General features: G+C 39.7%; 1 protein-coding gene across 1 annotated transcript in view; it reads right to left on the minus strand.

The window, feature by feature from the left end:
- UBR5 (ubiquitin protein ligase E3 component n-recognin 5) overlaps positions 1-14297 on the minus strand; it is a 148635-nt gene that overhangs the window by 122939 nt on the left and 11399 nt on the right. Inside the window, exons 2-4 of the mRNA XM_026659873.1 lie at positions 1539-1583; positions 975-1056; positions 740-816 (exon numbers count right to left, since the gene is read on the minus strand). Of these exons, the coding sequence (XP_026515658.1) occupies positions 740-816; positions 975-1056; positions 1539-1583 (204 nt within the window). The remainder of the gene's footprint in view (positions 1-739; positions 817-974; positions 1057-1538; positions 1584-14297) is intronic.

Here is a 14297-nt window from a genome sequence, read left to right on the forward strand (position 1 = left end):
TTAGTCTGGTAACATACCAGCTTAAGCAACACCCTTGGGGAATACTCCAAACTAATCTAACTGCAAAATAGTAAGGTGTATACTGAGATATGGAAAGCATGCCTAATAGATATTCATGTCGGCAATCCATTGTTTTGTTCTTACAAAAAAAGCCTTTTCAATAGAATAACTGCAAACACATATAATTCTAATTACTTTGAAATGAAGTAGCTTCTGAACTTCATGTTTAATTTAATATGTATAGATTGCAATTGTCACTTATTTCTGTAAACCAGAGGCAATAACTTCCTATTTTAGAATTAAAAAGATTGTTTTAAGCCCAGATTTGAGTTATTTTGATAGCAGTCCTATCAAGATCACTTACCTGGGCTAAAGTTAATGAAAGTCCTTCCAGTCGGGACCATTTTCAGAGTAGGTTCAATATGGGGAGTAAGTACTTAAGTCTGCTCCTTTCAGAAAGTTATCTTTTTTTTTATGTTAAAGAGATTCTGTAGGAATTTTATCATCATTTTGGTACTAAGTATGGCATTTCTTTCAACACAAAAATATAACTATCAAGCTAGAACTGAGCTGTTCAGCTACATAATCACAACCATTGTACCATATCTAAAGACTTCCTACATGGTACTAGCATTCATTTTAAATTTTGAGGATACATTTCAAAGACAAATATATAAGAAAATTCAGATTTATCCATTTCAAATATCTGCTGAGTACAGAAAAAAAAAATATTTCTTACCCATCACTGTTGTCAGGTTTACCCAATTCCAGTCTGTCTGGCTGAACTGAAAAGCCAATCCTGCAGACTCTACCATCCTATTTTTAAAATAAGAAAAACAAGTGTCCAAAATTGAAATGCAAGGCAGAATTAGAGCAAAATCAAGTCTTCAGTTGCTGATTATTTGATGTTAAAAAGGATTATGTTTAACCGTATGTTTTCAAATTTGTTATGAGAACAGATTTGAGCAATTTACCTCAAGAAGAAATGCAGCATGATTTGGTCCCACCACACATTGTTTAATAGTAGCCTGTTCCAATACATTCAAAGGGGGGTGGCTGAAAATAAAAAGGGAGCATGTATAACATTTTTAAACTTTTGAACTCCGAACAAAAATTGTAAAAAGTGGTATATGGAAGAAGCAATGTGCAATGATGGTTACTGATATAAAACATTTAAAATGACTTAAAATGTACACTAGTTGAAGCAAATATGATGTGTTTTCAATCATTAAGCATAGAAAAGGCAAAACAAAACCTTAAAAGGTGATAAAGCAATATTGTATATTTCATTTCAGTCAGCAATAAAAAGTGGCGCCTATACTCCAAATTAAATTAATTGTAGGAGATGGGTGCTTACTAATAGATAATAATCAACAGCTAGAACTTCCTACCCAGACATAAAAGTTACCTTTTTCAGAAATATATCAAAAAAGTAAATGTTAGTAGTAGAAATGTATATCTACAATGTAAACTTTTGCTTGTCAGTCAGAAAAATTGTTTTGCTGAATGGTTTTACAGCAATGGCTAATATATCTTACCTATTTAAATTGTATTTATTCAGCTTCTCTGAAACTTCCCTTAACCTGCAACAAAAAAAAGAGTGCATGCTATATGAAAAATATCCTGTATTATATGCAAAGTTCACTTAAGCAGCATATTTGTTTTGTGACATGATTTATTCTGCTCAACCTCTTACCGTTGTGTGGCTTCTCCAACATACTACACAACTTGAAATCACCACAGCAGCATAACTACTTGAAGACAGATTGCCATTTAATAATCAAATTACATTTCAGAACACAAGTCAGACAAATTGTGCAATTCAGTGTCGAACACTGCATCAGTAGGCAACAAATTTATATTATACCAACTACTCACTACTACGTAGTGATAAAACCCAGTACAAAACACTACAAGATGCCAGGACACTGCACTACAATCTTGTGGGGGCCAGCCTCAATTCAACAAACTACTTTAGGATTTTATGATGCCATCCATTACCATAGAATCCAAGTACAGTATCTTTTTGCTCACATTTCTCACTCATTTTTGGTTGTTGGAAAGAAAAGGGCATTCATTACTCCTGTCTTGTCACCATACCCTTCCTAGCCAATACATATGAAGTAACGCAGGCAAACAATGATTAAGGCTGCGATTTAGTCACAGAATCAGTGATTTCCAAAGACCTCTGTGACTTCAGCCAGCGCCGCCACCCACCACTCCCAGCTGCCGGGGGGTGGGGGGGGGGGGGGGGGGCCCCCCCCCGCCGCTTCTGGGCAGCAGGGGCAGGGACTACCACCGCTCCCAGCCACCAGTGGAGGGGGACAATGGAGCTCCCAGGCCCCACGGGTGGTGAGGGCCCCTGGAGCCCGCACCCAGCTGCCCAGACTCCCTATTTTGTATGGATATTTTCAGTAAAAGTCAGGGACAGGTCACAGGCTTCCCTGACTTTTACTAAAAATATCCATGACAAAATCTTAGCCTTAACAATGATCAAACATCAGGCGCAACAAGAAACTATCTAAGATTAAACTGTTTCCAACCCCATTTAGCAAAAGGGAAAGAAGCCATTTTCCAGGGCATTTAAGGGTGTGAGATCTTAGAAGATTTAAAACAAACACATGATTCTCAAATAAAAGAAAGTGAGGGGAGGGAAAAAAGCTCAAATACAAAAAGTGTCAAAGAGAAACTATAAATGCAACTTGATGTAGGGGAAAATAGGTAGACAATTCAGAGAAATCAGAAATATTTATTATTCAATAGTGCCTAAGATATGGACCCAGCTCCAAACAGCTTAAAGTCTAACATTTACACAAATATCTCTGAGGCTAGGTCTACACTACCGGGGGGGGGGGGAGGGGGGGTGTTTAGACCTAAGATACGCAACTTCAGCTACGCGAATAGCTGTTCAAGTTGCAATCCATGAATGGGCTGAGGTATAAATCAGAACTCTATACTCCCACAGCGCTCACTGACATGCCCACTTCTATCAGAAGGATTAGCACAAAGATCAAGGGTACAATATGACCTTTATGTAATTAAACATGTAACTATTATAGGAGAGCTAGTATAGTTAAGTTTGCCTAAAATTTCCATTATAAGACCCTATTTTCATAGGATCTTATAATGAGAGCTTATAACTCTCCCAAACTTAAAATGTTCAAGTTGCAATTCTCCATGCCAGGTGTTTGTCTTTTAAAAAAAAGTTTCATTTGTATTTACTTAATTTTTTAAAGTTTCAACTAGAACTGTTCAGATGTTTCCAAGCAACAACAAGATTAGGAAAAAATGTTTTTAGCCCATGTTACAATAATTCTTGCCACTCTTTTGTTGAGAAGCTCTAGCACATGCATGCTTTGGAGACAATGGGGAGGGGGGACGATGCCTCACACACTCTGGTGCGAGAGGCACCTTATATAAATCGATGGTGCGCTCTCATCTCGAATACTGCGTACAGATGTGGTCTCCTCATCTCAAAAAAGATATACTGGTACTAGAAAAGGTTCAGAAAAGGGCAACTAAAATGATTAAGGGTTTGGAACGGGTCCCATATGAGGAGAGATTAAAGAGGCTAGGACTCTTCAGCTTGGAAAAGAGGAGACTAAGGGGGGATATGATAGAGGTATATAAAATCATGAGTGATGTGGAGAAAGTGGATAAGGAAAAGTTATTTACTTATTCCCATAATACAAGAACTAGGGGTCATCAAATGAAATTAATAGGCAGCAGGTTTAAAACAAATAAAAGGAAGTAGTTCTTCACGCAGCGCACAGTCAACTTGTGGAACTCCTTACCTGAGGAGTTTGTGAAGGCTAGGACTATGACAGAGTTTAAAAGAGAACTGGATAAATTCATGGTGGTTAAGTCCATTAATGGCTATTAGCCAGGACGGGTAAGGAATGGTGTCCCTAGCCTCTGTCTGTCAGAGGGTGGAGATGGATGGCAGGAGAGAGATCACTTGATCATTGCCTGTTAGGTTCACTCCCTCTGGGGCACCTGGCATTGGCCACTGTCGGTAGACAGGATACTGGGCTAGATGGACCTTTGGTCTGACCCGGTACGGCCTTTCTTATGTTCTTATGAGTGATGTGCCTTTTGCCACCCCTATGAAAATTCACTCAAATTTGGCCAAGTTATGAACCTTCAACAAATGACAATTCACACATCCTCAATAGAGACTTGTTAAAGTTTGACAGTGGTATACAATCACCAACCCCCTGAGCAGGATGGTGATGATAAGATTAGCAGGTCTATAAAAATAGAAAACTCAATAATAATTGGGGATTTCAACTATCCCCATATTGACATATCACCTCAGGACAGGATGCAGAAATAAAATTTCTTGACACCACAAATGACTGCTTCTTGGAGCAGCTTGTCCTGGAACCCACAAGAGGAGAGGCAATTCTTGATTTAGTCTTAAGTGGAGCACAGGATCTGGTACAAGAGGTGAATATAGCTTAACTGCTTGGTAAGAGCAACCATAATATAATTAAATTTAACATACTTGGGGGGGGGAAGGGGGGACGACACCAAAGAAGCCCACCACAGTAGCATTTAACTTCAGAAAGGGAACTACACTAAAACGAGGAGGCCAGTTAAACAGAAATTAAAACAGTACAGTCACAAGAGTGAAATTCCCGCAAGCTGCACAGAAACTTTTTAAATACGCCATAATAGAGGCTCAACTTAAATGTATTCCCCAATTTAAAAAACATACTAAGAGAACAAAAAAAGTGCCACCACGGCTAAACAAAGTAAAAGAAATGGTTAGAGGCAAAAAGGCATCCTTTAAAAATTGGAAGTTAAATCCTACTAAGGAAAACAGAAAGAAGCATAAACTCTGGGAAGTCAAGCGTAAAAGTATAATTAGGCAGGCCAAAAAGGAATTTGAAGAGCAACAAGCCAAAGACCCAAAATCTAACAGCAAAAAAAATGTTTAAATACATCAGAAACAGGAAGCCTGCCAAACAATCAGTGGGGCCCCTGGAAGATTGAGGTGCTTAAAGGAGCACTCAAAGAAGACATGGCCATTGTGGAAAAGCTGAATGAATTTTTTGCATAGGTGTTCATTGAAAAGGATATGAGCCATTCTTTTTAGGTGACAAATCTGAGGAATTGTCCCAGATTGAGGTGTCAGTAGAGGAGGTTTGGGGGATTAATTAAACAGCAGTAAGTCACCAGGACCAGATGGTATTCACTCAAAAGTTCTGAAGGAACTCAGATATGAAATTGCAGAACTACTAACTGTGCTACGTAAGCTATCACTTAAATCATCTTCTGTACTAGATGACTGGAGGATAGCTAGTGAGACATTTCTTTTTTTTTTTTTTTCCTTTCTTTTTTTTAAAAAGGCTCCAGAGGTGATCCTTGCAATTGTAGGCCGGGAAGCCTAACTTCAGTACCAGGAAAATGGTTGAAAGTATACTAAAGAACAGAATTATCAGACACACAGATGAACAAGATTTGTTGGGCAAGAGTCAACTTTGCCTTTGTAAAGGGAAATCATGCCTCACCAATCTGTTAGAATTCTTTGAGGGAGTCAAACAAACATGTGGACAAGGGTGATCCAGTGGACATAGTGTACTTGGATTTTCAGATAGCCTTTGACAAGGTCCCTTACCAAAAGGTCTTAAGCAAACTAAGAAGTCATGGGATAAGAGGGAAGGCCCTCTCATGGATCAGTAACTGGTTAAAAAGACAGAAAACAAAGGGTAGAAATAAATGGTCAGTTTTCAGAAAGGAGAGAGGTAAATAGTGGTGTTGCCCAAGGATCTGCACTGGGACCAGTGCTGTTCAACATTCATAAATGATCTGGAAAAAGAGGTAAACAGGTGGCAAAATCTGCAGGTGATATAAAATTACTCAAAGTAGTTAAGTCCAAAGCAGACTGTGAAGAGTCACAAAGGGATCTCACAAAACTAGGTGACCGGGCAACAAAACGGTAGGTGAAATTCAACGTTGGTAAATCAAAGTACTGCACATTGGAAATCATAATCCCAACTATACATACAAAATGATGGGGTCTAATTTAGCTGTTACCACTCAAGAAAGAGATCTTGGAGTCATTATGGATAGTTCTCTGAAAACATTGCCTCAATGTGCAGCAGAAGTCAAATAAGCTAACAGAAAGTTAGGATGCATTAAAGGATAGATTTTTAAAAAAAAAAAAAGATTATGCCACTATGTAAACCCATGGGACACCCACACTACTATACTACATGCAATTCTGGTCACCCCACCACAAAAATAACATACAAGAATTAGAAAAGGTACAGAGAAGAGCAACAAAAATGATCAAAGATATGGAACAGTTTCTATATGAGGAGAGAAGAAAAAAATAGACTGTTCAGCTGGGAATAGAGATGACAAAGAGAGAATATGACAGAGGTCTATGAAATTGTGACTGGTGTGGAGAAAAAGTGTTACTTACTCCTTCACATAAAACAAGAATTAAAAGAGAACTAGATAAATTCATGGAGGTTAAGTCCATTAATGACTATACCTCCAGGATTTGTAAGGAATGGTGTCCCTAGCCTCTGTCTGTCAGAGGGTGGAGATGGATGGCAGGAGAGAGATCACTTGATCATTACCTGTTAGGTTCACTCCCTCAGGGGCACCTGGCATTGGCCACTGTCAGTAGACAGGATACTGGGCTGGACGGACCTTTGGCCTGACCCAGTATGGCCAGTCTTATGTTCTTAAGAACCAAGAATCACCCAATGAAATTAATAGGCAGCAGGTTTAAAACAAACAAAAGGAAGAACTTCTTCATACAACACATAGTCAACCTGTAAAACTCATTGCCAGGGGACGTTGTGAAGACCAAAAGTATAAGTGGGTTCAAAAAAGAATGAGGTGAGTTCTGGAAGTTAGGTCCATCAATGACTATTAGCTAAGATGGTCAGGGATGCAACCCTATGCCCTGGGTGTCCCAAGCCTCTGATTGCCAAAAGCTAAGTGTGGATGTCAAGGGATGGATCATTCTATGATTGCCCACTCTGTTCAATCCCTCTGAAGTAACTGGCATTGACCACTGTTGAAAGACAGGATACTGGGCTAGATGAATCATGGCCATGCTTATGTTCTTATGTAAATTCTGAGAAGTCCATCTGCACTGAGTGTGCTCCAATCCAGCAGGGGCTGCAGGGACAAAACAGGACATTCCCTACAATTGCTGTTCCAGGCTGCTGTGGTTTCAGAAAATGGAACTGAGAGCAGGATGACTGTTTCTCTTGTGTTCCCATTTCTAGCATCTAAGCAGAGTGGAAGAAAAGGAGGAACAGTCTGCCTGGAATGCAGATAGGTGAGGAATTTGGAGGGTGGTGGAAGGAGAGTGTATAGAATCTATTGGGTGGAGAAGAGCAGAGGAGGAAAGGGAGCGGGTAAAGAGGTTGTACAGATGCAAAGGGGAGGGTATCGGGACACAAAAAAGGGTGCAAAAAGGAACAGGAGATAGGAGCAAAAGACAGGGTGGATTGGTTGGCTAGAAGCTGGGAAGACACATAGGCAAGAGGTAGATAGGTTGCATAGAAGAGGCAGACAGGTTGGGGGCACATGGGTTCTATAAATGCTACAGAACAGTCACCCCTAGAACCTGGAATTGAATCAATTTTTACCAAGTCTCAATATTCCTCTGAGGTCAGCAGATACCCACCAGCAAAGTATGTGCCTCCATCCCCCTCTAGTAGCAGGTCCACATGGCCTCTATCACTACCACTTACACCATGCGATCAAGAAGAGACAGAGGACTGTACTGGAGATCTTAAGATCCCAAACCTGCTGATGACTTAGGATCACTATTGTTCCATATGATGGTGGGTTGTTTTTTTAAATGTTTACATATAAAAAAAGCTAGGAAGTTATATTAAAAAACCTAACATTAAAAGAATGTTAAGATTGCTAAGTCAATTGTTTGAAAGTTAGGAAACCCCAAAATTAAGGTTGCCTGTGTAACCTTAATTCAACCTCCTTGTGCATAGGCATTATGATGTATAGTCTTTAAGCATATGATCACATACTAATTTTCCCCAGGACCCCTGCCTCGTTCAGTGCACAGTATGGAGAATACTTTGGGAATTAATCAGAATTGTGTAGTGAATGACACTGTTTCTGTAGGACCCCTGCCTTACTTGTTGCAGAAGTTTGAAGGTGGGTAGTGAATGAGGCAAGAAACTGCAGGAGGAAATAGGACTGCCTCACTGTTAAGGAATTTGAACAGCACACTGGAGAACTGGATTCTAACCCTGCCCCTGCTACAGAGTTCCTATGTGACTCTCGCCAAGTCACTCACACTTAAACCAAACTTTTCATGGGAGATCACTAATTGTGCGCTCCTCATTTTCTAGGAACCCAACATGAGACACCTGGGGACCGATTTGCAGAAGTGCTGAGCATTCACAGTTGCAACTTAGGTCAATGGGAGCTGTGCTTTGAACATATAAAATACTAAGTACTCTGAAAAAAATCAGGCCCTAGACTTCTCAAATTGGGAACCCAGAATTAATGGGTACTTCACTCAATCTTTTCTCTCTCTCTGCCTCAGTTCCTCAGCTGTAAAGTGATAATACCACCTAATCTCAGAGGGGAGATATGAAGATAAATTCATTAAATGTTTGTGAAGCACTCATATACTATGAGAACACCACAGAAATAATTTTGTATTCAGTGGATGGTGTGTGTTAAGTAAGGTCTGGGGCCACACAATGAATGATGAAAATAAAAAGCAATATTGAATACTTATGCATTTGTAAAATAAGAAGGGGGTACTATGGAAAAAATAATATGTGATTGTGTAATTAAAGACTAACAATGAGTATGCACAGGCAACCTTAATTCTATCATTCCAATCTTCTGAGTGTTTGACTTGGCAACCTTACTTTTAAGTATAGTTTTTTATGTAAATTTCTTTAGCGTCTTATTCATATACATTACTTATTATAAAACATTATTCCCTTTAGGACCACCACTATCTCTATGCTTTGTTTCTCTATCTTCCTTTGCCTGTTTCACTCCCACTTCCGCATATTTACTAGTCTTCTGTAATTTTCTCAGCATTTCCATCCCTCAAGAAATTCCCAATTTTCAGCCAAGTGTGCTCCTCCATTTCACTTCACTACTGCCCACTTCATTCCATCCACCAAAATGATCATTGATTAGATGGCTAATGCTGAAACTGAAGGGTCATTACTGGGCTTTAATCTGAATGAATACCAACTTGGGGAATGGGGGAAAGTAGCTCACACCCTTAAGTCATGGTTTCAAGCTATCTGCAGAATTAGGCCAACATCAAAGCATCAGTTACACTTAGTTCACATTTGGAAGGTTCTCTCTATAAATAGTAGGGCTAGAGACTTGGGGTTTTTTAAATGAAAGCTTAGATGATAGAGAATCTGAATGTCATGTAGGCCAATAAATACATTATGTGGGTTGTATGTTTGATACCCCTGCTCCAAGAGAACACTCCAGGAAGAGGGCTTCTGAAAATGACAACGCCTTGAACTAAATTCATCCTTGGTTCAACCTCCACTGAAGTCAAAAACACAAGGCATAAAGTTGGTCCCTGAACTACTGACATAATGGAGCCATTTAGAACTGCACAAGTACTTATGTGGTATATTTGACAGACTATTTAACTTTCTGACTCCAACTTTTCTTTAGCACATAGCACAGAAATTATTTCCCAAAAGGGAAAAAAGATAAGATCATCACTTAGATTAATATCCGTATACACTACACTAAATAAAACAATCTTCTTTATAGATCGATAGACAATATAAAATCTTATTCTATCAGATGGCATCCTTTTCTTCACAGTAGTCAATGAACCTCTGTAGTAGTAGATTGCCGTTAGTAACAAGAACACAGTGGCAACTGATTTAGGTAGAAGCAGGCTTTTCAAGATCTCCTCCAATAGTGTACATGTGCAGTTTTCAACTATGAGTGTGCTACAGTGCCACAGGGAAACAAGATACTAGTTCAGGGAAGGACCAGATTTTCAAGTCTCCCCCCACTTTCTGGAAGTGACATGGGTGCAAAGTATTGAATAAGTTACTGAGGACTACAACTACACCCAGCAGTCTGAATGTCAAGTGGTGTACTTGTGACATATGGAGTCTGGTGGCCTGGGGCTAAATGTGTGTGAGGAACCTCAAAAGCCAGGATCCACCCTCAGATATACTTTGAAGATCCAGTAGTAAGGAATTATGTATCATATCCAATTTTTTCACATCCACACCTAAGTCTTTGGTAGGAGAGGACATGTTTATGGATTATTTTAAAATCATTCCAAAATGTACTAAGACCCATACCCCGTGAAACTTACAAACTACTTTAGGACATGATGCAATAAGGTAACAAAAGGTATGAGGAAGAACAGACAAAGGTAACAGTAAGGCAATGTGGATACTCAGCAAAGCTTAGTGCATAGCATTTGGTATATGCAATAAGAGAGGTTTCTTTTCTCCTCCCCTCACTTAAAAAGATAAATTAGCAAATGATTTATTCAGCTACTTTCCTCTAGCCACCAGAGAGAGCATAAGTGTGTATCCAGTAGGTTTTTAAACAGCAAGAGGGCAGTGGATTTGCAGACCACATTCTGCAAGCTAGAAGATGATCTTGAGAGTACTGGCCCTGCAAGTGTGGTGGTTTTGACACATTTGGTTGGCTTTTCACAGGCACTCTATAATGGGGTAGTCTTCCCCTTTAGGGGCTGGGGAGCCTGAGGCAAGCCTGTACAGTTCTGAGGCACAGTTCTTTTAGAATAGGTGATTGGGCCTGGCAGAGCCGGATCATCAGACCAAGCTAGGAACGGGTCAGGTGACTGACTGCCTGATGAGCATCTGATTCCTATAAAGGCTGAAAGAGCTCACTCTCAGGACTTGTCTCTACTACCCACCGGATCGGAGGGCAGCGATTGATCCAGTAGGGGTCGATATAGCGTGTCTAGTATAGATGCGATAATCGACCGCTGAGCGCTCTCCAGTCGACTCCGGGACTCCACCAGAACGAGTAATGCAAGCGGAGTCAACGGGAGAGCGCCAGCTGTCGACTTCCCGCAGTGAAGACACCGCATAAGTAGATCTAAGTACGTTGACTTCAGCTATGCTATTCACGTAGCTGAAGTTGCGCATCTTAGATCATCTCCGCGCGGTAGTGTAGACAAGCCCTGAGATGGGGGACCCATAGAAAGCAGGCTAGCTCCAGGGGCAGGTCCTGGAGAAGGTGGATTGCCCTGCAGATGCTCTATAGGTGGCCTCGGGAAGTGCTGCCAAGAGTAGGGAAGCTCTGGAAAGAAAGCCCCTGGGTCAGGGGCAAGGCAGCTGTTGGATTTATGCTGAACTATTTTACTTTTGGTGTTTGCTAAAGATTGTCAGTGCAATCAATAAATGGTGCCTAAAGAAAGGGACTGAACAGACCCTGGGCATGGCATTTAATCATTCCAGGGCTAGGGAGACAGAACAGCAGCCTACACACAATCATTAAATGGAGACATCACGTCCTCTTCTGGATCAGATATACAGGTCAATACACAACCATAATCCAGTCCAACAATATTATCTTAAAAGGTACATTCTGAAATCATATAGGATGAAAAGTCAGTTCTACTTTTCAGATGAGCAAAATCCTCCAAATCCAAAATTAACACCTCAACTCCACCAAAAGCAGGTGCAAAAGCCTCTAGTCTTCCCAACTTACAAATACAGTAATGCAATTGTCAATACAAAATACAGCAGCACATAGGTGATAAATGTAAGAACATTCCAAAGTTAAATTTAATCAAATTAAACCTATGGAACATTATTCTAACTGCAATACTGAATTTATTTTCAAATGTAACGAGTCTCACATTTTTAATTTGCTTTAAAACGCAGCCAAAATACAACAGCCAGTATTGTTATGCTGCAGGAATTAGGGAGACTTGTTGCATAATGTGCATTCGGGAAGCTACAGACTACATAGTGCCTTGCTTGTATAATTAAAATCTCTTTCAATTGCTAACGGTAAAACTTCATCTAAATATAGAATTTTTAAAGAACAAAAATCATTTTCAGTTTTTTTCTATCATCAGATATTGCAACCTTGTTTTAGAAGGGAAACAGAGGGAAAGATTGTTTAGGAGACAGTGCTGGGCCAGAAAAACAAGCAGCCATACTTTTATGAGAAGTGGGATTTCAGGCTGAATAACTCAAAACTGAAAAGTCAGTCAGCCTGTGGGATGGATAGGCCACCGTACCACTTTGCCTGCATTTCCCAAAAACTGATTATTTCCCCCCTACATCTACCAGTACAGCAGCCACAAAATTTCCAGGTACTTCCCCCACAGTCTATCCAGCCTTTTGGTTTTATGCCAAGAAACTCATTAAGCATCACACTATATAGCTCTTGCTTCATATTGTGCCTGAAGCCATACTATTTAGGGTAGCAATCTTGTCAGATATAAGCTGCCTGACCCTGTTTTGACTGAACCACTGGCCCTGCACCGGTGGTGCAGTTTTTCAGCAGATATTAAAAACGCAGGAACTGGCCACTCCTGGGAATAATACCTTTTTGCAGGAGTGGGACTGTTCTGATCACATTACATTCTGGCTGCCTATTTCCCCCCCTGTAACAACATACAGTATTAGATACCTTAAAATGGTTTGCAACATTTCTATATACTGTTAAATAGCTCCAGAGTTCTATCCTACAAAGGGGCACATTTCAGAAGTGGATGAAACAGTCCTGACAGCAAAGCCTGTGAAATGCTATATAAGTAATCTATTTTCGCAAAAGGAAAAAAATATACAAATAAGATGGACCACTATGTGTCCAGTAGGAAGGAAGGAAGGAAGAGGACCTTCTAATAAAATTAAAAAAAAAAAAAAAAACCCCCTGCCATTATACCACTGAAAAAAAAAAAAAAAAAAAAAGTACTTTTTAAAAGGTTGACCAGGAAAGGTGGGGGTGGAAGAAAAGGTCCCCACACTTTGCTTCTTTATGCAGCACCAAGGAAGCCTGAAATTTGGGGAGGGGTAATTTTTTTCTATTAGAAATTCAGATTTTTGTCTACCCTCTTTAACCTGGAAGACTCTACAGGCAATTGTTATGAAGAAGAAATCAGATACAATATAAATGAAACCTGAGAGGGGAATCTATTTTTATTTGGAATGTTTAAACCATGTTGTGTTTGGATAACAGTTAAGAAACACTAGAGAAAAGTCTCAAAGATTTGACATCTTCAACCCCTTAATATTAAGAATGAGAAAGCTCGTAATCCATATTTCAGACCTATGAGTGCAGCAAAATTAGGGAAGAAAAACAAGCAGGTTTTGGGGTCAAGTTTTCAGGGACTTCACACAAAATACAGAAGCCAATTTCCCCCCCTTTTGCATGTCACCTATGAAGACTGATTTAAAATTTAATCTAGCTGTAAAAATTGAACAATTTTTAAATAATTTGTAGGAAATCTTCATTTTACCTGTTTGTTATGTTGCCAGATCCTCCGCTTACCTAAATAAATAGCAAAACTCATTGACTTCAATGGTGGCAGAATCAGGCCAATAGCTTGTGACCAAGGAAGTGCCACTCAGGTAAATGCATTAAGGTGGCTAAGCATTTTGAGGATTGTCTTAAAATAAGTTATTAGAAAAAATAGTGCAACACAGACACTTATGTGTACATACTAAGTAGTGTCAAACTGCAGGGGGGGGGGGAGTTTAATATTAACTCCAATTAAATTATTTGTTTAGTCTGTGATAGCTCCCAACCAGCATCAGGGCCTCATTGCACTAAGAGTTTGCAGAAACATACAGAAAGACAATTTCAGTCTCAAAGAACTTACAAAAAGACAAGAGATATAAACTGTGGGTATAAGGGATATAGCATATAAGTAGTCAGGGCAAGAACAGAAATAAGTCTTGTAAGTTTGTTTATATATATACACATATACACACACACACACACACACAGAGAACAAAGACTTGAACCTACTATCGCTCTGATGATTTTACTTATATGGTATATCCTTCTTCCCGACCTTTTATCTTTTTTGTCATCTGTTTTTATGACAAGGACTTCATTTTAGGTTTAAAGGATATTTTGAGAGAGTTCCATTCCAGGTGGATAGGAAAAATGTGTTTCATTCCAGGGGCTAGTTGGGGGAAGGAAGTGGGATAGGAAAGAACTGTTCAAGCAGGAGCAGATAAAGTGCAAGGGAACCTGAGGGGGAAGAGAGAAGATGGCAAGCAAAATAATAAGCAGGGAGAATTAGATTAGGCAGATGACGAGATGCTGCAGTGGGAGAGGTTCAAGATGAA

The sequence above is a fragment of the Terrapene carolina genome, unplaced genomic scaffold (genome assembly GCF_002925995.2).
Source record: "Terrapene carolina triunguis isolate 2854851 unplaced genomic scaffold, T_m_triunguis-2.0 Scaffold58, whole genome shotgun sequence".
Classification (NCBI taxonomy): domain Eukaryota; kingdom Metazoa; phylum Chordata; order Testudines; family Emydidae; genus Terrapene; species Terrapene triunguis.